General features: G+C 45.9%; 1 protein-coding gene across 1 annotated transcript in view; it reads right to left on the reverse strand.

Moving 5' to 3' along the window:
- Window positions 1-610: 610 nt before the first annotated feature.
- LOC102459099 (ovostatin-like) overlaps window positions 611-22,278 on the reverse strand; it is a 68,499-nt gene continuing 46,831 nt past the window's right edge. Inside the window, exons 20-36 of the mRNA XM_089771778.1 lie at window positions 21,758-21,884; window positions 19,802-19,905; window positions 18,274-18,325; window positions 17,272-17,355; window positions 16,081-16,257; window positions 15,662-15,743; window positions 14,613-14,769; window positions 14,074-14,148; window positions 11,172-11,337; window positions 10,452-10,672; window positions 9,206-9,421; window positions 8,943-9,067; window positions 8,574-8,664; window positions 5,025-5,093; window positions 4,344-4,446; window positions 1,158-1,233; window positions 611-707 (exon numbers count right to left, since the gene is read on the reverse strand). Coding sequence (XP_089627904.1) covers window positions 656-707; window positions 1,158-1,233; window positions 4,344-4,446; window positions 5,025-5,093; window positions 8,574-8,664; window positions 8,943-9,067; window positions 9,206-9,421; window positions 10,452-10,672; window positions 11,172-11,337; window positions 14,074-14,148; window positions 14,613-14,769; window positions 15,662-15,743; window positions 16,081-16,257; window positions 17,272-17,355; window positions 18,274-18,325; window positions 19,802-19,905; window positions 21,758-21,884 — 1,977 coding nt within the window. The 3' untranslated portion in view covers window positions 611-655. The remainder of the gene's footprint in view (window positions 708-1,157; window positions 1,234-4,343; window positions 4,447-5,024; window positions 5,094-8,573; window positions 8,665-8,942; window positions 9,068-9,205; window positions 9,422-10,451; window positions 10,673-11,171; window positions 11,338-14,073; window positions 14,149-14,612; window positions 14,770-15,661; window positions 15,744-16,080; window positions 16,258-17,271; window positions 17,356-18,273; window positions 18,326-19,801; window positions 19,906-21,757; window positions 21,885-22,278) is intronic.

Below are 22,278 nucleotides of genomic sequence, written 5' to 3' on the forward strand. Positions count from 1 at the left end.
CGAAAAGGGGGGCTGCTGTCAGTAATGACTAGGTTGATAGGATGAGGCCTGATAAGACAATGGATTAAGGGACAAAGTGGTTGAAGATTTTGAACAATCCCTTGTTCTCACTGCTCAGGAACATTTCCTGGGCGTGTGTAAGGGGGTGGGGAGCAATGTCTCTGGGACAAAGCTGTGAAATCTGTGACAGAAATGGCCATTCTGGGAGAGGTCTTTGAGCAAATCCAGTTGCCTACTGAGAGGAAGCTGCAGAGAAAGGGGTTTAAACCTGGAGGGAAGAGGGGCCCTTGCTCTTCCCCTGGGCAGAAGGAATGTGGCTGGAAGGCTGAAAACTCACCTCCCCAGAGTGACTCCTCTCCTGGTAACCCCCCCCCGGCTGCCTAAAAGGGGGAGGAGCCCCACAGGTGCTGTCAGTGTGAGTCTCCTGAGCACCTAACAAATTGACACCCTGAGCTGAAGGGAAACCAGCAGAGAAGCAGCTGCCAGCCCGTGGGCTGTGGTGACTGTGGGAGGACGATTTTCTGTGTGACCAGAACTCTCCCTCAGCCAGGAACACTGGAGAAAGGGCGTCGGCTTCACTTCATTGCAATTAACCAGCCCACACACCCTGTGATTGTAAGTGTGGCATTTATTAAATGGCCTTCGCCCAGCTCAGTCACTGAGAGCAGGAGGAATCCATCATCACGCTTTCACAGCTGTCACTTCTCCTAGTGACACAGGGAAGGGAAAAGAGACTGATTAAAATCTACAGACTTTTTCATGCAGAAATCATTTTTCACCCTACAAAGTATTATTTTGGAGGAATCTTCTCCCAGAAATGTGATTTCCCGAAATCTAGTCTTCTACAGGTAACACCCGTGTACAGTGTGGACCTGCCCCCCTGGGTGGAGTAGGGTCTCTGGGACAAATCACACATGTACCAGTTTTGTTAAGCTTTATCAGCAACTTCTGGTAATGATTTTCAGGGTGTGAAGGTAAAATCCCCAGGTGGATCCTTGCAAAGGTTGGCAGAGATCACCATTTCCTGATCCCCAGTAATGCGTGTGGATTTATAGCACCGCTAGCTCTATTTTTCCTTTTCCTCCCCCGGGCAACCATCTCTATGATACTCTCCTTTCCCCATTCACACCCCTCAGGCATGTCTTACTCTCAGTTACCTTCTCCTGACTCCTAGCAAGTTGTCACCGGCAGCCTGGGCACAGGGTGTGTTGTACTCAGCAAGAGCGTACTCATCTGGGAAAGTAAAGGAAGAAAACGTTCTATTCCAGTGACAATTTGCTCCATCTGCAGCTCAGGCACCTCTGTCCTCAATACGTATTCCAGACCCACCAGCATCTAATGGATCTTCTTGTGGCCTCCCCAGCTGTCTAGGGCCTTGTTTCCATGGGGGATGTGGAACACGTGGTCAGCACCTGCTGCATTCTACTGAGCCCACCGACAATGTGCCAAAGGGAGAAGTGTCAGTGAGCACAGAAGCCATTTCTGAGGCTGGTTATGTCGGTGAGATGGCAGAGTGCTCAGTTACAGGGAGTAGGATCTTCCCTCCCGTCCTCTGGACATCTCGCCTGCTCTGGACAGAGGTGGTTCCCAGTGGTTATCCCAACCCTGGGCAACCAACATGGGACTTCAATGTGTAATAGTAACTCTGTAGCCCTTGGCACTGCATGATGACGGAGACCACAGAAGTTGGTTGAATAACAGCTATTGCCTCCCCCACTTTGTCTTTCTGTCATAGCCATGAGTACTCAGCTGGTGGCCCTGATACTGTGGGTGGGTCCAGGCCAGACCAGATGAGACAGAAATGCTGATTTATTTTTACCATCCCGTCAAATCTCTGTTGTGATGGAAAAGTCACACACTGAATGAGATCAAGGGCAAACGTCCCTCTAGTGCATGGGTTCCCAAACTGGGGGGCATGCCCCCGGGGAGGTGTGAAGAAATTCCAGGGGGGGGGCACGAGGCAACCCAGCCCCCCGTCCCCAATCAAGTTTTGCTGCTATTTTTTTAGGAGGGGGCAATGAGGGTTTTTCAAAAATCAAAAAGGGGGCATGATGCCAAAAAGTTTGGGAGCCGCTTCTCTAGTGACTGTAACAATAGTCCTGGGGGTGCCGTTGTTCTTCCTTTCTTGTGTTCAAATGAAAGAAGAAGCAGGGGGAGAGAGAACTCCCAGTGTCCCCTCCTAGGCCCAGCGTGCTGTCTAATAACCCATAAGAATTGGAGGAGCCAGGGAATGCTGGGAAAACCAGTAAAAATTGAAGCTTCACTGTGACCCCTGGCCAGAAAGTGTTAATCATTCTACAGGTTAAATCAGCCAAATTCAACCCCTAGGGACATATTGGCAGATAATGGTTGTGTTTTTGTGTGTTTACATGTATACCGTTAGAGGTTAACAATGGGACCAAACGGTTCCTGTCTAAACCATATTCATCTCTCTTTGAAGCCTGTAGCCAATCACGTGGAAAGGATGAAACACGGGCAGTTGTTTTATGTTAATCTGTGTAGTTAATTACCAGTGATGCCTAAGAAATAAGACTCCAAGATTGCCTACTGGTCACCTAAGGCAGGGGTGGGCAATAATTTTTGGCGGGGCACCACTCCAAGATTTTGGAAAGTGGCCAAGGGCTGCACTTTTCTGTGAAGGAGGTGCAGGATCTAGGGTGGAGGTTACGTGCAGAAAGGCACACAGGGTAAGGGCCTGGGGTGAGATAGTGTGAGGCCTGAGAGGGAGTTTGGTTGAAGGAGGGGGTTGTGATCTGGGCAGGGAATTCGGGTGCAGGAGGGAGAACAGGGTCTGGGAGTGAGTTGTGACCTGGGGGAGAAGGTTTGGATGGTGACCTGGGGGAGGGAATTGGGATATGGGAGGGGCTGTGATGCCAGAGGCAGGCTGTGGCTGGGAGGCGCTCATCTAAATGTCTTCCAGCCAGCAGCCCTGCAGCACCCCTAAGGCAGGGTGGACTCCCTGCCTCCTGCAGCCCCAGACAGTTTAAAACTGCAGGCTCCTCTCTCCATGTGGCTCTCAGCCTGGGGAGCAGGGAGAGGCTTGCACTGCCACCACCCCACAGGCCAATCTCTCAGCTCCTATTGGCCGGTTGTTTCTGACCAATAGGAGCGGAGGACTGAGCTTGGGATGGGGAGATCACACGAAGCTTCCTCCCCCCTTCAGAGCACAGAACCACGTGGAGCAGCCCTGTGCTTAACACAGTGGCAGCTGCACGCCTGAGGGTCCTGCCAGGGTGTCCCCGGGCCAGATCCAGAGGCTTGGTGGGCCAGATCCAGCCCATGAAACATATCTTGCCCACCCCAGACCTAAGGACTCTTTTTATCTCAGATCTGCTTGATGCTTTATCAGGGGAAGCTTTAAGCCACCAGACAGATCTCCAGTCTCATCTGGCTCAGCCTGAACATGGACTTTGGACTGTGACCAATGAACTAATTCTGTAAGAAATCTGCATCCACAAGGCTCATCATTTCTACAATGAATCTGATCTCAGAACGGTCCTGACGTCTGCCTGCATACTGGTCTCTCCCAACCAAAGCTCTTTTTTCATAAAATGTACTTTAGTTAATAGGAATTGGCTGTAAGCATGTATGGACTTGGGGTAAGCTCTGAAATATTTGTCAACCTGGGAGTCAATGGGTCTGATCCTTTGGGATAGAAAGAACTTTCTTATGGGATGAATAAGATTTTCAGTAATCTGCATCATATTTGACTTGTGAGTCTGGTTGGAGGCTTTAAGAGAACTGTCTTGTTGGTGTCTGGTAACCGATGAGGCATTATAGCAGCTGGCTTGGTACATCTAAGGATTGGAACAGCCACCAGCTTTGGGGAGTGACTTCCCCATTCTTTGCAGTCTGGTTCTAATTGAGTAACCTCAGCTTCCTTTCCCTGGGGGCAGGTGGGTGTCACACTCACTTTCCACACACTGGTGCTGAAAATGGGAAAGGGGGCAAATGCTGAAAAGGAGAGAAGGCTGCATCTGAGCACTTGAGGAGATGGGTCAGATTTTGCAGTTAATCAGAGGCTTGCATTGTGCTAAAGCTTAGTTCTTGAGGGACACATCTTGCTGTGGGTGGTTGATCTTTCAGTGTTTGATTTAGTAGGTCTAGTAAAGACCCGCCAAACCGAATGCTGAGGACACCCATTTGAACACTGCTACTCCTCACAAGGAGTACAAGAAGTCAATGGGAGTTTTTCCTCCCACCAACCTCCCACTGTGAGGACAGTGCTGAAGCTCATTGTAACATACATTTTTTCATACCCAGAATTGTGAATTTTAAGGCGACCTTCCCCCATAGTATGGACTTGGCCTAGGTCTCTTCTCAGGCTCAGGCAGGCCTCCTACCTGTTTCGTAGTAGTCATAGATGTGCACTGAAGCAGGTTTGATATCAGTAACAGGAAAGCTTTGCTCAACTGAGAAAGAGAAACGGATCTCTTTCTCAGTCACCTGGAAATGGGATGGAAACAGGCATCAGACTTGGATTCATTTAATATCCACTTTATCTCATCATTCCGAGCAGAGATTTCTAAGTCCCTTTGTCTCTTCTCTCCACCATAAACAGCTTTTAGTTTCTGTCAAATGCTCCCTTTCTTATTTTTCAAATCCCTGTGTAAAATGCTGTGTTTTAAACTGTCTGCTCTTGGGGGCAGGGACAGAGGCTTATCTCTGTGGAAAATGCTGTGAAAATGAGCAGCTCTTCCATAAAGGTTAGTGATAAATCCAGAGCTCCCTTTCCATGGCACAAGTTTGCAGTTGTGTTCCTGCATTTGTAGATCTCAGAGCAAAAAATATGCAACATAACTGCCATTATTCTAACTGGATTTATGTAGTGTGGCTAGGTAATTTGAATAGCCCATCCTACTAGTTATATGCAATGGTAACAAACACGTGAAATATCCATGTAGAAAACAATAAACAGGCTTGCTGATAATGTGTGGTTTTATTTCTGTAGGAATGTAGCTTAAGATTTTACAGAAACTATAAAGAAAAAAAAAGAAAAAAGCCACATTCTTCCCCAGACTTACGTTCCGTAAGTAGAAGAAGACATGGTTGTTCTTGGTGTCCACCTGCATTACTGTGCGAGTCTCCTGAAGCTTTAAACAAGGCAAATAATATCAACTTTCAACACAAGAGACATCTCCAAATCTACAATCATTTGTAGCTAAGGACCTGCACGGATCCTAGCATGTCTGTAGTGCCACAGTGACATCTAGTGGGCACAATTGGTAATTTTAAAAAAATATATATGTATTGCAGACATCCTAAGGGTATGAAAAAATCACCATAATGAAACACAGAACTTTTCAAACTTCAACCTTTTTTGCATTTTATTATGTACTCAAAATTAGACCCATATTAAGCTAAAATTTTCCATGTTCCCATTTTTAATGAAAAGTGCAATGTCTCTAACACTAGGTACTTGTTTAAGCAAAATGAATAGACAAAAATGATTCAGGGCTAAAAAAATAAGAACTTTCTTTCAACTAAACTCAGGTAGAAAGTGTGAAGGATATAAAAATTCCACACAATATTGCCAAAAATCAAGTTCTGGGTTTCATACAGCTCCAGACCCAAAGGATAAACCCAACCCCAGTATAATAAATGTGATCTGAATGCCCACTCATGCCCAGAGAAAAGCAGACCAGGATTGAACAGGCTCCGAAAAGAACTGCTTTTCACCACATCCCACCCTCTCCTTTCACTTCTCTGGACGTTAAGTTGCATGGTTTGACGTTCACCAATATTTCTGTGGTATACGCCAATCATAGCTGCTGTTGAAAGGCATTCGGGGGAGAAGGGCCTGAGGTTGGACACCCACTGCCAGCTCAGATTTGAGAGTTTGATCTCAGGATCTGAGCCCATCACTTGGTCTCTGTATGGAGGGGAGGGATAGCCTAGGTCTCAGTATGGAGGGGGGGATAGCTCAGTGGTTTGAGCATTGGCCTGCTAAACTCAGGGTTGTGAGCTCAATCTTTGAGGGGGCAATTGAGGGATTTGGGGCAAATCTGTCAGAGATGGTACTTGATCCTGCCATGAGGGCAGGGGACTGGATGCAATGACCTTTTAAGGTCCCTCCAGTTCTATGAGACAGGTATATTTCCATAGATTAGCCAGGCTAATGCAAGCAACAGACTGGTAACCATACCATCACTGGCAGGGGTGTGTGTGCCCATCTCTCTGTCTATCTAAGCATAGGCTAACTGCTTTCCCATTGTATTCTCAATAAACACAGCGCATTACCTTATCCACATATAAAGATCCTGTGTGGTTCTTAGGGTATGTCATGATCATAAGAGATGGCCAGCAGCCTGGGGACTAAGGGTATGTCTACACTACCCTCCTAGTTCAAACTAGGAGGGTAATGTAGGCATACCGCACTTGCAAATGAAGCCCGGGATTTGAATTTCCCAGGCTTCATTTGCATAAGTGGGGAGCCGCCATTTTTAAAACCCCGCTGGTTCGAACCCCGTGCAGCACGGTTACACGGGGCTCAAACTAGGTAGTTCATTCCACGAGGTGTACCGGTAGTTTGGAATAGGAAGCCTAGTCCAAACTACTGAGTTCGAGCCCCGTGTAGCCGCGCTGCACAGGGTTCGAACCAGCGGGGTTTTAAAAATGGCGGCTCCCCGCTTATGCAAATGAAGCCCGGGAAATTCAAATCCTGGGCTTCATTTGCAAGTGCGGTATGCCTACATTACCCCGCTAGTTCGAACTAGGAGGGTAGTGTAGACATACCCCAAGGGATTAACTACACCTAAGGCAGGTAGAGTGGTCAATTGGAATGTAGGTAGGAATTTCAAACTGGGACAAAGGAATTTTTGTTTTTTCCCTCCTTTGTCTCTGGGCGGTGCCGCTCCAGCTACTGAGGGAGACAGACATGGCTCTCTCTCCAAGAAACAATTCTACACTTTCTGTAAGTCAGGTAAAGTTTAGATAAATCCGTTAGGTTTCATTGTTTTATAGTTTGGGAAATGGGATCTGATGTCTGTGCACTTTTAAAAAATGTTTTGGCTTCCCTTTGTAACTAAGTTCTAGGCCCATGGTGGAGTTTCTCCATGAGTATATTATTTTGTTACTTTTCCATCTAGTCATTATGCTTGCAACAGGAATATTGTGGTGATAATAAAAGTTCTTTCTCTTTCCCTTCTATTAACCTGGTATTGGTTAATGGTTCGTGTCCTGGTTTGTACTTTAGGGGTGAGATTTCCCAAGTGATTTTCGTATCAATACTTGGGTGGTGGCAACGGAGATTTTATTCCCAAAATCTAGATTTTGGGGGGAATTTTTTTACCAAAGCCTGATAGAGAAGGTTTTGGGGTACTTTTGCTGGCCTCCACTTCTGGGCAGTGCCAGAGTGGGGAAGGAGCCATGATATAGCATGTCTACACTACAAAGTTTTTATATGCACACTGCAATCACATCCTTTCAAAAGACATTCGAAAGAACAGAGGGGGTTTTTCTGACACTGGTAAACCTCTTTCTATAAGGAAGAAGCCTGTTTCCAAAAGAGCTCTTTCAGAAAAAGGTAAGTGTGAATGGGGAAGAGGAGTTCTTCCAGAAGAAGAGAAAAGAGGAAAAAGCACAGGTGCTCTGGTGGCCATTCCACCCATAGCAATAACAGCTTACATGGGAGATAGCCTCCATCCAGTGTGGACACTATCTTTCGAAAAAGCAGATGGCTTTTTCAATGCGCTTTCGCGGGGTGGACGCTCTCTTTTGGAAGAAGTTTTTTCGGAAGATCTCTTCTGGAAAAGCTTCTTCTGAAAGAAGCCTGCACTCTAGATGTAGCCTTATGAGCATAACACAGTGTTATCCAGGACCAGGGTAAGTAATATCCCTGAGCTCTCCCTCACACAGTTTAGAAAGGCACCAAGCCACTCCCTGGTATCAAAACGGTTGAGAAACATTTCCATAGTGTGCGTGGCTGGGAGTTGAAACTAACTAAATCCAGGCTACCAACAGTGTGCACATTTTGAACAGCAAGGGATATGAACCATTGAACCCCTTTCCCAAGACATGTACTGCATCCTCCATCATGTGGAGTTTTTAACTTGAGATTTAGTGATTTTCTAAGACATGGGCTTTAGCTCAGCTGCAAGTTATGGCTTTGCTACAGGACTGCCAGGTGATGTTCTCTGGCCTGTGTTATGCAGATGGTCAGACTGGATCATCTCAGTGGTACCTTATCCTGTGATCTCTGAATTATAACCTGGGGGGTGAGTCTATATACAACAGAGGTGGGTAGGGAGATATAGGTTCTTCCAGGCTTGCTAAACTGCACTGCGTACATTGGCATCATCCCATGGCAAGTCCTGGGGACCACATACCCCATGTGGATGAGGAGGCACAGTGCCCAAGGCCAAGCACACTTACCCTCTCCAGGGTTAACTACCCTACTTGAGCACAGGGCGTCAGTGGCTAGACCCTGGGCACAAATAGTTTAGCAGAATTCTCCACATGGCTTAGGACACCAGTTCGCTACTCAGCCCCTCTCCTTTTCCAGCCCCTGGCGTAATGGCCTCTGACCCTGGCTGCCCTTTGGGCGGATTACTGACAGCACCCTATTCCCGTACCTCCTGCAAGGACGACCTGACAGGGACGAAGCCCGAGAGCATCTTGACGTCGATCAGGGCCATGTTGGAGGCAGTGCGCTTCCCGGCATAACTGAAACAGGAGAGACTGGGTCAGTCTGGATCGTGACTGGGGAGAAAATACAATGACACGTGCAGAAATCTCACTGCGCTGTGGGGCCCTTCCTGCCCCTGCAGTTCCACCAGCAGGTAGAGCAGTTAGCGGTAGGAGTCAGTGTCATTCCCCAGAAGGCGCTGCATGCCTTCCTGCAGCCACGCCATGGGCTGTTAACTGGTCTCCTCTTTCAGTCCCTCCCCTGAGACTTTGCCCTTTGTGGCCTCCAGAGAGCCAGGGCGGTGGCATGAGTTTACCTGGCAAAGACGACAAGGTCAAACTTGGGCAGGAAGCTGCCTGTACAGGAACCATTCACTGTCTGCACGGAGAGAGAGAACCCAGAGGCCTTTTGGGGAAGGTGGATGTTGTACCTCAGGGTTGTCTAGAGGAGAAATAAACTGTCATGTAGCAAAGTAGCCTGGGCAGCCCCTGCTGTGATGCTGCAGCACTGCTGAAAGGAAGCAAGGGGAGAGTTAAGAACTGAAAGGGCTAGAAGTTCAGGGGTGGGAGTCTTGTTTACCTGCAGAAAGACACAGCCACTGCCCTTCACTTCCACGCTGTATGTGCCAGGGAGGCTGGGCAGGGACACCTGCTGCAGCAGGAAGCGGTTCTTGTTGTCCACCTGGAAAACCGTCTTCGGAAGTTCCGGGGAGCTGATCGTGACCGTGTTCCGACCGTCTTTTGAGAAAGTGAGATACGCGTAGCGGGCCAGAGCTTGTAGAGCAACAACAGTGTCCTGAAAAATACCAGGCCCCTCATTAGAAGCTACTTTGCTGAGATACAGTGTTTGAGATGGGAACCGCTCCTACACCACAGAGAGCCCAGCACCTCCCGTTCTGAGAGGGGGAGTGAAGGCGAGTCTGTGGCTTGAACTGAATTAGGACACCTGCACCCTACTCCTGATTGCCACAAATAGTTGCTTGAGAACTTGCTGTGAGAACTCAGGCAAATCACCACCTCCTTCCATGTGAATAGGTTACCAGGACGCCTGTAGCAGAACTCGCCGTGCCCTGGCAAGTAGTTACAGCAGCACAAGCCACCCAGCAGCACGAACAACAAAGGAACATGAATTTAGGCAGCTGGTGAATCAGCTCCTAGAAAGGGGGCTCCTTCCCCACTCGGGTACAATAAATGCAGAAGTGGGGGCAGCAAAAGTACCGCAAACCTTATCTGCCAGGCTTTGGTATAAAACTTCCCCCAAAATATTAACCACCTAGATTTTGGGAATAAAAAACTCCGCTGCCACCACCCGACTAATGATAAGAAAGTCAGGGCAGAGATCACTTGGGAAAGCTCATCTCTAAAATACAAACCAGGACACAACCATTAGCCAATACCAGGGTATGTGGGCAGGCCGGCGCTGTGGGAGCCAGGCACATGGTGCCTGATGGCAGCTGTAAGGGACGCTGCGCACCCCTTACAGCTGTCATCAGGCGCCCCTCATTGGTTGGCGCCCTGGGCAGCTGCCCGGCTCGCCCATGCCTCCGTCTGGCCCTGGGTGTAGTTAACCGCTTAGTCCCCAGGCTGCATGATAGCATCCCACTCCCTCACTTCCTGGATCCTGCCCTACACCTGCTCCAAACCTCCTGTCAGATACATGGCTTTGGCGCCTGATTTGGGCTATTTTGCACCTAAAGGAGAAGGAAGCTTCAGAATCTCAGAGTCCTCTCTGGAAGCTCCCTCCCAGCAGTAGAGGGGCAGGGGACTCAGCTTGAGGGTTTTGACTGGTTTCAGGGTCTATTCCTTTGAACAGAAGCAATAGTCACCTGTGTGGAGGAGAAGCCTCCGTATGGATTCTGCTGCTTAGCGACCCACTGCACGATCTGAGCTGCATACGATAGCTCCTTCTGTGTCAGGGTGGGTCCCTGGAGCAGCGCCAGCAGCACATAGCAGGTCATCTCAATCTCAGCAGAGGCAGCGCGGGAGTTGAAGGAGGGGGATATTTCTGCCAGAGGCTTGTCTTTCCGCTCCCAGTATATGGAGCCACCTGAGAAGAGAAAGGGTATTGTGAGAAGCCTGATCAAGAACCTAGTGGTTATTGTGCAATGCTGCCCTGTGGGGACCCAATGCTGGTACCTTGCTCCCATCCCTCTTTCACACAGGGCTAGGAGGTCTGGGAAGTTGTGGAGGGCAACTTCATTTCCCAGTAGCTACACTTTTGTGCTGCAAGAGACTCAAGATTTCCAGAGAAATGGAGTGGAAAGGAAAGGAAAGGAAAGGAAAGGAAAGGAAAGGAAAGGAAAGGAAAGGAAAGGAAAGGAAAGGAAAGGAAAGGAAAGCTGCAAGAACATCCCATCTTAATTTCCCCTTCTGCATAGGCCACAAGGTAAAGAGATATTCACAGAATTCATATTCTACTTTGAAGAGAAGCCCAATCAAGGCTGCAGTGGAATAAGAAATAACAGAGGCCAGACAAGGCTGATGTTTTTCATACTACAGACTATTTGCCCAAACCACTCTTAATGGGAAACTCAAATGACACTCACCAACTTTTTTAGCTGATTTGTCTAGCTTATCTAGAAAGAATCTCCATTTCTCCTTGTTACCCGCTAAGCCATACGTATAAGCCAGAAGCGCTTGGTCATAAGTGTTATCCACATTCTTGACAGATGCAGCATCCAAGCAGGACAGGCCTTTGTGGACCACTGGGTGCTATCAATACAGATGTGTGTGAGAATTGTTTGGAATACAGCTTAGTGCAACAACTTCTTAAAGATGTCAACCTCTCGTTAGTCATTCATCACTAGACTCTCATGCTGTGCATGGCATGGTCCCTCTCACAGGTAGCAGTGTGCAAGAAGATCTCTTTAAGAGGAGGTCTTTTCTGAAAAGTAACCATGAGGAAATGGCATCTTCTTACTCAACATATCTGCTGGACTAGACCTGTGTGGACCAGAGTTTCATTCCTAGCTCTGCTTCTTGCCAGCTTGGTGATTTAGTCACTTTGCTTTTCTGGGCCTCCACTTCTACATCTGCACAAAGATAATGATACTGCCCTCCTTTGTCAAATGGTTGGGGATCAACTGACGAAAGGTGCTAGATGTGAGCTAGATATTATTTATTATTATTACTGTTATTTACTTGATGACTTTAATGACAAATCATTTTTCACTTCTGTCAGATATGTGGAATTATTCCAACTCTGGGAGAATGAGCTGGACTCGGTTTTGGCTCATACAACAACAAGGACTTGTTAACTATCCTCCAACTGCACAATCACAGATACATCAAATGAATATTAAGAAGGTGATAATGGGATTGCACAGGTGTAACTAAAGACACAGCTCAATCCTGGAGAATGTTTTATTGCTGTCTATCTTGGACTCTGATCTTGTCTCCACCATACTATCTGGGTGCCTCTCAATCTTTAAGGTATTTAGTCTTACAACACTTCAAAGAGCAATAGGAAGCTCCATTCATGGATCAATGACTGGTTAAAAGTCAGGTGAATGCATCATTTTCAGAATGCAGAGAACTAAATAGCAGTGTCCCCCAGGGATCTTGTACTGGGACCAGTGCTATTCAACATATCCATCCATTATATGGAAAGGGGGATAAAAGTGAGGGGCAAAATTTGCAGAGAGAATCCTCGAACACTAGAACTGGAAGGGACCTTGAGATATCGAGTCCAGTCCCTGCCCTCATGGCAGGACCAAGCACTGTCTGGATCATCCCTGACAGGTGTCTGCTGACCAGCTCTTAAATATCTCCAGTGATGGAGATTCCACAACCCTCCCCACCCCCAGCAATTTATTTCAGTGTTTAACCACCCTGACAGGCAGGAAGTTTTTCCTGATGTGCATCCTAAATCTCCCTTACTACAATTTAAGCACGTTGCTTCTTTTCCTATCTTCAGAACCCAAGGAGAACAATTTTTCTCCCTCCTCCTTATAACGCCCTTTTAGATACTTGAAAACCACTATCATGTCCCCTCTTAGTCTTCTCTTTTCTAAACTAAACAAACCCAGTTTCTTTCGGTCTTCCCTCATAGGTCATGTTTTCTAGACCTTTAATCATGATATAGAATTACTGAGGATAGTTAAATCCAGAACAGATAGTGAAAAACAACAAAGTGGTCTTCCAAAACTGGATGTGTGAGCAACAAAATGGCAGAGGAAATTCAGGGTTTATAAATGCAAAATGATGCATATTGGAAAATACGATCTCAACAATACATATAAAATGATTGGGCCTAAAATAGCTGTTACCATTCAAGAAAAATCCTGGAGTCATTATGGGGAATTCTCTTAAAACTTCTACTCAATGTGCAGCGACAGTTGAAAAAACTGACAGAATGTTAGCTTCCATTAGGAAAGAGTCGATGAGATCAAAATATCATAATGTCACTATATAAAGTCATGGTATGTCCACATCTCACATACTATGTGCTGTTTTGGGTGCCCCATCTCAAAATATATATTTCAGAAATGGAAAAAATACAGAGAAGAGCAATAAAAATGATTAGAGGTATCGAACTGCTTCCATATGAGGAAACATTGAAAAGACTGTTCAGCTTGGAAAAGAGACAGCTAAGGGGACCTATGATAGTTGTCCATAAAATCATCAATGGTGTAAAGAAAGTGAATAGGAAAGTGTTATTTACCCTGTCACATAACACAAGAATGAGGGATCACAAAAGGAAATTAATAGGCATCCGGTTTCAAACAAACAAAAGGAAGTATTTCTTCACACAACACACAATCAACCTATGGAACTCCTTGCTAGGGGATGTTGTGAAAGTCAAAAGCATATCTATGTCCAACAAAGAATTACATAAGTTCATGGAGAATAGGTCCATATGTGAGTATTAGTCAAGATGGTTAGGAATCAAACTTTGTGCTCCAAGTGTCCCGAAACCCCTGACTGACAGAAGCAGTAACTGGATGACATGGGAAGAACTGCTTGAAAGTTGCCCTGTTCTGTTCATTCCCTCTGTAGCATCTGGCACTGGACATTGTTAGAGGGCAGGATACTGACCATTAATTGGACCCAGTATTGCCATTCTTCTGTTCACTGACCAAATCTGAGCTGGAGTCTGCCTTTAAGGAACTCTGCTTTCTAACACAACTGGGATATTGTTGACAGCTAAGACTGGCTAATGATAAGTGGATCCCTAACCGCCGTTAGACTGGGGATGCAAGACATGACTAGCTGATATCGTGCATGAAGTGCCCAGTGCATTTGCAAAGCCATTGACACATAATCATTCCAATATATCATTGGATACAATACAGACCCCTTGATATAGCCAGATACAAGCTTAGTGTGCAAAAGCAAGTGTTTAAGGCATCAGTGAAGAGTAGAAAGGAGGCACAGATTTGCACTTCCATGCTCTTTGTGACGTATGCCTGGCCAGTCTAATAATGCAAGTTAGCACTTTATTCTTACTGAGCTGAGGTGTCCGGCCTTGAGCAATGCTGCAGTAACATAGGCTGTGAGTGAAAGTCCATCTTCTGTTTCACCCTGAGCAGAATACAAAGAGATCATTATAAAGCAAAATGTAGACAAGTGAAATACTCAGCTACCAGCAAGATTAGGACAAGCATTGAATGTTCATACAAAGACATAGGGTCAAATTCTCCCTTCAGGTGACCCAATATAAAGGCAGAAGGATTTTAGTAAGTTTACTGAGAGCTTACACTTGGATAATAAAGCAGAAGATGTCCCCATACGCCTTAGTTATAAATGCATGTATGCAGCATGGAGGACTAAAACTAAGACTCTGTGGCTCATGAACCCATCCATTTCTATTGCATCGTCTGTCAGTACTAGTAGGATTTAGAGTCTGTCTGGGGAATGGTGCTGGAGGTAACTTATCCCAATGACATGTCTGAACATTTGGGGATTAGAATGCCATGGGGCAGTGGTTGGACAGTTATAGCCCAGTGGTAGGACTGGAAGCTTGGGAGAAAGCTGAGATCACTCACATGCAAGGCATTATTGAAATGCTTCCCTGCATTTAGGAAGCAGCCATCTGCATTCTGCGTACTCGCCAGCCAGTTCAGGGCTTGAGATAGGACATTATCATCAATATAGATGTAGCGTTTGGCTTCTACAAAAGACTTGTATACGAAAGCAGTGAGCCTGCAAGGGAAGCAGACAGCAGGAGTGAGGATCAGGAGACAGAGAATCTCTCTTTTCTGCTGCCACTTTCCATATGGGGGATGCTGGAGGAGAATCCAGAGCCCAATCTGGTCTCATATAAACCTCCGCTCCATGATTTTCCCCATAACCATCCTCTGGTGAGCAATGCTACATGGAGACATCTGCACAAAGGACAATCACCTGGGACTGAGGGAACATTGAACAGAGGCCCCATGTTTCAAGGCCCATTTTCCACCACCCCCAGAACTCTCCCTTAACAAAGCCATTCCTAGAACAAGGACAGGAACACTGGTATGTTCCCTGCTGGGCAGTCAGAGGCTAATATAGCCCCAGATATAGAAAGGCAGGAGGTCCCCAGTCACTCAGCTGCAAAAGGTGCAGGATTGACAGGCAGCCATGCAGACGGGATTGACAAACCCTACCCTACCGAGTGATGGTCTCTGTTCATACCCAGAAGAGGTACGCTTCACACTGAAATGGTGTACTGAGCTAGCCATTCCCCTCACCTGCATACCCCACCCGGACTGCACCGAAATCTGGAGGTGAAAAGCAACCTTTGCCATTGCCCGATTCCCTCAAGCAACACAGCCCCCCTGAACTGGGGGGAGAGGGTGGGAGTGGAACGATGATGTAGAGGTGAAAGGCTCTATCGCCCATTCCCTAGTCCCAGGCCATCTGTTTCACCCCAGCCTCAGGAGACTGTAAGCAGTGCCATAGAGGTGAAAGGCTCCAAACAGCCCTGAGCCAGTCAGTCTTCCTGCTGGCACTTCCCTCCCTGACCGCAGTATCCGTCTGTAAAAGTATTCCTGTTCCAGCCCACAAACAGCTTCTTTCCCTATTCTAGGACCCTACACAGCTTTCCAGTTCTTACCAGATGCTTCCTTCCTCATCACTGTTCCCAAAGGAACTGAAGGACCCATCCTGGTGTTTGAAGGACAGCTGCCTCTGGTACCCTGGAGCCAAAACACAGAAGACATACGCTCAGTGGACCTTTTATTGCTTTGATACATTGAAGCTGAAGAGTTTTGGATTGAATAATAAAGGCAGTTTGGGTGACTGATGTCACTGGCTAATTGTTTGTGCCCTGCAATGTACCATCACACACATCTCTGAGGCTATCTGAATCTATTGTTTTAGTTGGGGTTGGTCCAGCTTTGGGCAGGGGGCTGGACTCAATGACTCCAGAGATCTCTTCCAGCCCTAGTAACTATTGCATGTACACTGGGACTAGAATGGCATTTTAGCACACACAGCCACAGGATTAGATGAAGGAATCTTAGTATTTCTCACCGCTGACTAAGTAGCCAATGCCTTTGAGTTCGGTCTCCTTGCTCAGCTGTCCCGTCTTATTCAGATAGTCCAGGATGTAGATGTTGGGGGCAAACAGGGCCATGTTCTGCTCCCCGCAGCCATAGGGCATCTGGAGGAGATTCTCCAGGTTCCTCATGGCCATGCCCAGGAGATCCCCTGAGCAACAGAAGACAGAGGGAGTGAGTGGAACTCTTAGCTAGTATTTAACATGTTACATGATACAGTTTTATTCCCCCAAATTATGCATTTGCAGAGGAAGACAGAGAAGTTTCAGACAAATGAGACTGCAGACAAATGAGACAAATAAGAAAGATCTAAGGAAATGGAAATCAATAGAAAACAATGTCTGAGCATCGGTACTATGTTACGTGCTCAGAAATAGCCGTTATCCTTTAACAAACAGGTTCCATTCTAGGATCCACATTCTGTCTATGCTGCAATTTTAAAGTGATTGACTTCCAGTGAGTTGCATGGGCACATCTGAGTGCAGCAATTGGCCTAGGAATATGTCACGGCTAGGGATATTTCACTGCTTCAGTTTGGTCACAGGGGCCAGCCATACTACAACTCACATTGAGCTAGAAAAAGATGGAGCCCCAGTTCAAAATTATGCTAATTCATTCCAGATCAACAGTTCTCATGAGTCAGTATTTCCACTGCCTTGTACTTTGTATTGTTGTGAGAGTTGCTCAGGTCCTAGATATCCTTTTCAATGGGAAATTCTGAATTACCAATTTTCTTTTCATTCCAAATTAAAATGAAAAAATATTAAAATTTCAACATTTCCCACAACTCTCAAGTTTTGTTTCAGAAAAATAAAATGACATTTTTTCAAACTCATCAAAGCATTGTTCTCATTTTAACAAGACTGATTTTTGCTGAACTGACATTTTTTTGAATTTTTTTCAGCAAAAATCTGATACATCCCAACAGAATGGTTTGGTGTAGTTGACTCGGATCCTTCCAACAGAAAAACCATTTTGTTGGAAAAATTTGGACAAGTTCTTAGTTATTTACAGCTGTGCAAAATGGGTGTGAAACACTAACAGCTCCGAGTGACAGGATTGTACAATCACTCTACACTCCCATAGCACTGGAATCAGTGACAAGGTAAGATAGAAGCCAGGGGAATATCAAGCCCTTTATTGTTAGTATGAACATTAAACCTACCAAGAACAGAAAAAAAAGCTCTGGCAGATCCCTGCACCAGGTTTTTTGGGAGCTTTGGAGAGATGCTTTCAGAAACAGCACTGCCTGTTGATAAAATATAACAACAATAAATCATTTTAGTTGTTTTTTTCCCCCAAGTACTAACTATCCCTTCTATAGTACCTATTTTCCAACAATTATCACACAATTTAAGCATCACATCATCCAAGCATTATTATTTTCAATCCAGATGGGGGAAGCATGGGAAAGTGAGGTAATACATTTTATATGGTGACTTAGCGTTAAAGCAGAGAATCCGGACTGCCAGTCCAATGCCACAGCCACATGACCGTGGCTTCTTTCAATATAACAAACAGGGTGTCTAGGTAGGTCTGCGCTGCGTCGAGAGATGTGAATGCCACAGACATCCCAAAGTAACTTTGTACCAGGTAACTAAAGTAACAATAGTAGCAAAGTGGCAGCAGCGCAGGCTGTAAAAGACCCTGCATAGGTACTTGAGTGGCCAGCCAAGGCTGCCAGGGCTCCAGTACTATTGCTATTTAATGTAGCGAAACTAAACTAGCTAGGTCAGTCTCCAGATGCTACAGACGCCCTCCTCATTTCCACGCAGATACATTCTATGGCATGCAGTTGGGTGGTGTTAATCTAATCATGAGAGGGTGGTTCTGCACCATCCCACTAGCCATTACCTGGCAAGGGCTGTGCTACTGCCTGGGGGCCTGGATGCGAAACACACCACGCTGGTTCAATGATCCAACAGGAGTGATATGTGGACAGCAACAACCAACCGCAAGTGAAAAACATTGCTTCAGCTCCCTCAGTTTCAAAGAACCAAGGATTATTCATAGGATCGTAGGACTGGAAGGAACCTTGAGAGGTGTTCAAGTCCAGTCCCTTGCAGGGCAGAGAAGGGCCTTGGTTAAAACAGTCTTCATCTGGACGTCTCTCATACAGCGATCTCTTGCTGAATTTAACAAGAGGAAATTGGAGGGATGCTCTTACTTTTGGTACAAATGAGGGAGCTCTGGGTCTCTTCCTTTCTGATACCTTCAGGCTGGTCCACAGCAGGGAAGTGCAGAGGGAGGAAGAGAAGAGGAACAGACAACAATGAACAAAATAATTCTGGAAAGCACATCTTTGTAGCATCTAGTATTGCCCAGGGACATCCGAGGGAAGGTGACTGCCCTTCCAATCCGGGGCGGTGGGGAATCACTCCCTCCTTCTCTTGGTAGCCAACAGCGTTGGCCCTTTGTGTGCTATTCCCCTCCTCCAGGAAAGCAGCGGGGAAGTGGGCAGGAGAAATTCACAGCTGAGGAGGAGAGCTAGGCACAGCTCCAGCTTTCTCTGGTACAGCGACTGTCAGACACTTCACATGACAAGTTCTGCCCCTTTCTCTTCACCCCTGCAGCATTCTTACAGAAATGGGCCAAAGGCATCAAATGTATAGAAAAGAATTTCCCCAAAGTCTGAGATCATCTCTTCCCCACAGAATTCCCTAGGCTTCCACAGGTGTTAAGAAAAGACAAATTGGCCCCATGAGTGTCTGGTTGCAGACATGGCTGCAATAATATGCCAGATGCCATCTAGTAATGCAAATTCTATTCTCAGTTCCAGCTGGACTGATGGCCACTCTGCACCACCCTGGCTATGTGCCTGCAACCATATCTCATCACCCTCTGTTGAGGGACAGGGGACAGCCAAAGAAGATACTCAGGTAGAAAAGCTTGTGGTTTTAGTGATGGAGATGCCTGGCTCTGGCTCTGGCTCTGGTGACTATAGAAGGTGGTTTCTTTAGACGTGCATGGATGTACGGCTTGAACGACAGCCAAATCCAAGCAAGTGAAGCCTATCACAAAATATGTGGGACAGTGAAATTCCAGCAGAGGCCATTTTGGTGCAGTGTTTGGCAACTAGTTTGGAGAGAGTGGGTTGAACTTTGATGCCATAACTCCTGTGTGGATTGCAGCCTGGCCCACTACGTCCTCTGACAAGTATCAGAGGGGAAGCCATGTTAGATGCCACAGGATTGTTACTTCCTCTGAGTATCACATGTATTCCATGGGCTTCCCAGGACAGCATTTGCATCAGTCTCAGGGACTCTCTTAAACTGCCTTTACACATAGCTTAGCACTAGACAGGTGAGAAAAATAGAGCTTGTGTTAGACCCGGAGTTGATGCTTTCACTAGATGCTTTGAGAGGGAGAGTTTCGTTAAGCACAGACACTATAACTGACTGTTCTTTTCCCATTTTTTCTCCTCTCCTTTCCCTCCGTGTCCCTTCTCTTTCTCTGCTATTTATTTGGAACCTGAACCCGCTTAACTCCATTCATCTAAAGAAGTGGGTTGTGCTCACGAAAGCTCATGATCCAGCTACGTGTTTTTTTGTTCTCTAAGGTGCTGCAGGATTCTTCACTGTTTTTTAAGTTTTTTCAATTACAGATTAACACGGCTCCCCCTCTGAGATTAGTGAGAGAGAGTCAAATAAAATTTAAAGAGAAGCATACCCCAGAGACACCATCTTTTATTATACCTCGACTAACAACAGGTTGATGACCGTGTCCACGCGTTCCAGTCTTTGCTCCTGAGATGCATCGATCGACCTTGCTTCAGCAGTAACGGTAAAGCTCACATTGCCTGAAAGAAACCCCCGATTTCAAGAAAGAAAATTAATTTAATGCCAATGTAATCCTAGGCTTTTATATTCACTCCTCCTTGGCTGGCCTGAAGGAATTCTGGGAAATTCCCTCCCTTCCAAAGCAGCCAATAGTGTATATGAATTCTGGTCATTGCTTTTACTGTTGCAGTTCATCACAGATAGAATAAACTACTATTGGTGAATCTTGTCTCTGACACTTACAGGGCAGCTTGGCAGAACTTCACCGAGCCCTTTGCAAGTACCAGCAATGTGGAAATTGGAAAATGATGCCAAAAGCTTTGTAATCAGTACAAAATGTAACTTAACAAAAATCCTATTACTCTGGAGACACAGAAGCTTTTCTATTGTTACCTTTGCAGCTAGAAATCTATTACAAGCCTGCACTTTACCATGCAGTAATTTTGGATAGAAAAATTATTTTGGCTTTAGAGAGTTCACAATTACACTATAGAGTCGATAAAATTCTTTACACACCAGGCTTTTTGAATGCAAGATTGAAGTAAAATGATCTCTTGTTTATATTTTTTGGATTTTACAAAAGATCCTTGTATAAAATTTGGACCACAATGAAGATCCCTTTGGGGGAAGTCTTTGTAAGTTAAAAAATCATGTTACACTTCCAACATTCTACACATAACAAAACTCTAAGCCATTTAACGTAAAGTCTACATTTGGAAAGAAAATATTGAAAACTTAGAGGCAGATTCTTAGCTTGGACTTTACTGTAGCTAATGGAGCCAATTTATATCAGGATCTAGTTCAATATTTCTGGCACACTTTGTTGTTATTGAAAGATTTCTGAATTTGGGTGCTTTCATGTAAATTTTCTATTTCTGCTGTGGGTTTCAGTGAGCTAAGAGTGTTTAAAGAGCATGTAAAATTCTTTGTTAACAAGGAGCAAGTTCCCAGGTTTGGGCAGAGGTGGGGTTATGTACAGAAATCCAGGACAAGTAGGCTGTGTCTAGACTGGTAAGATGATTTTGCGGAAAAACTTGCCAGCTGTCTACACTGGCCGCTTGAATTTCCGCAAGAACACTGACGATCTTACATGAGTTCGTCAGTGTTCTTGCGGAAATACTATGCTGCTCCCGTTCGGGCAAAAGTCTTTTTCTGAAAGTCTTTTGCACAAAAGGGCCAGTCTAAACAGCACAGTACTGTTTTCCGCAAAAAAGCCCCGATCACGAAAATGGCGATTGGGGCTTTTTTGCGGAAAACCGCGTCTAGATTGGCCACGGACGCTTTTCCGCAAAAAGTGCTTTTGCAGAAAAGCATCCTGCCAATCTAGTCGTGCTTTTCCGAAAATGCTTTTAATGGAAAACTTTTCCGTTAAAAGCATTTCTGGAAAATCATGCCAGTGTAGACATAGCCGTAGAATCCTGAAGATGTGTCACATAAAATCAGATGAGCTGAATGGTCTTTCCTGGAGCATAGGAGGACTGAAATGTTGGGAACAAAAAGCGGTAGAATACAGGGGCTTACTTCACTGTCACGTGCCTGCCAATACTGAGGCAGGGGAGATCAGCAGAGCTGCTTCAGTGAAGTCTTGTATGGCTAGCAGAACTTTCCAGAAGTTCCTGTCCATAGGTCAGCGGGTGGGTGATTGCAGGGCCAGATTAAGACCTTTAGAGGCCCTAAGCACTGAAAAGTTTATGGTGCCCCCCATATGTAATTCAAAATAAAAACAATACTATACCATAAAATATCTTTTTTTATGCCCCTGGTTTGCTTGTGCCCTAAGCACATGCTTAGTCTGCCTATTGGGTAATCCAGACCTGGGTGATTGGATAAACCAGCAGTGGCCTTGAGAATGACAAAGGCAAAGAAACTTACCCAGTTTTTGGGGGATAATAGTCCAGGACGAGGTTTTCCTCTCGTTGGCACACACCCTTGCAGTGTTGCCTCCTGGGGAAACAGGCTCTATCTTGTAATCCTTGGACTCTTTCAGGATGGTAGTGACCTGAGAGAGGGAGACAAAATAATATTTCACTGGCTGTTCTGAGTGCCAGCATGAGGCATAAGAAGAGGGGCTGCTGGTTTCCTCCAGAGACTGATTCTGCCCTGTACCCACTGAGCCATCCTGGGGCAGAGAGGTACAACACATGTAGGAGGGATGGGGCATTCTTCAGAGGTGATAATAAACCCTGTCTCCGGCCCTTAGGCACGTCTACAGACACCATTCAAGTAGAAAGTAAACTATACTTTTCAGAATGACTTATTCCAATACCCTGGCCAATGACCTCTGATGGTTGTCTACATGGTGAGGCAGTACCTGGCAAGCCATGGTATGAATCTACAGCACACTAGCATGCTGTGCACTAACTGGCTGCATGGGCCATGCTGCCATGAAAATT

The sequence above is a fragment of the Pelodiscus sinensis genome, chromosome 1 (assembly GCF_052426305.1).
Source record: "Pelodiscus sinensis isolate ZL-2025 chromosome 1, ASM5242630v1, whole genome shotgun sequence".
Classification (NCBI taxonomy): Eukaryota; Metazoa; Chordata; order Testudines; family Trionychidae; genus Pelodiscus; species Pelodiscus sinensis.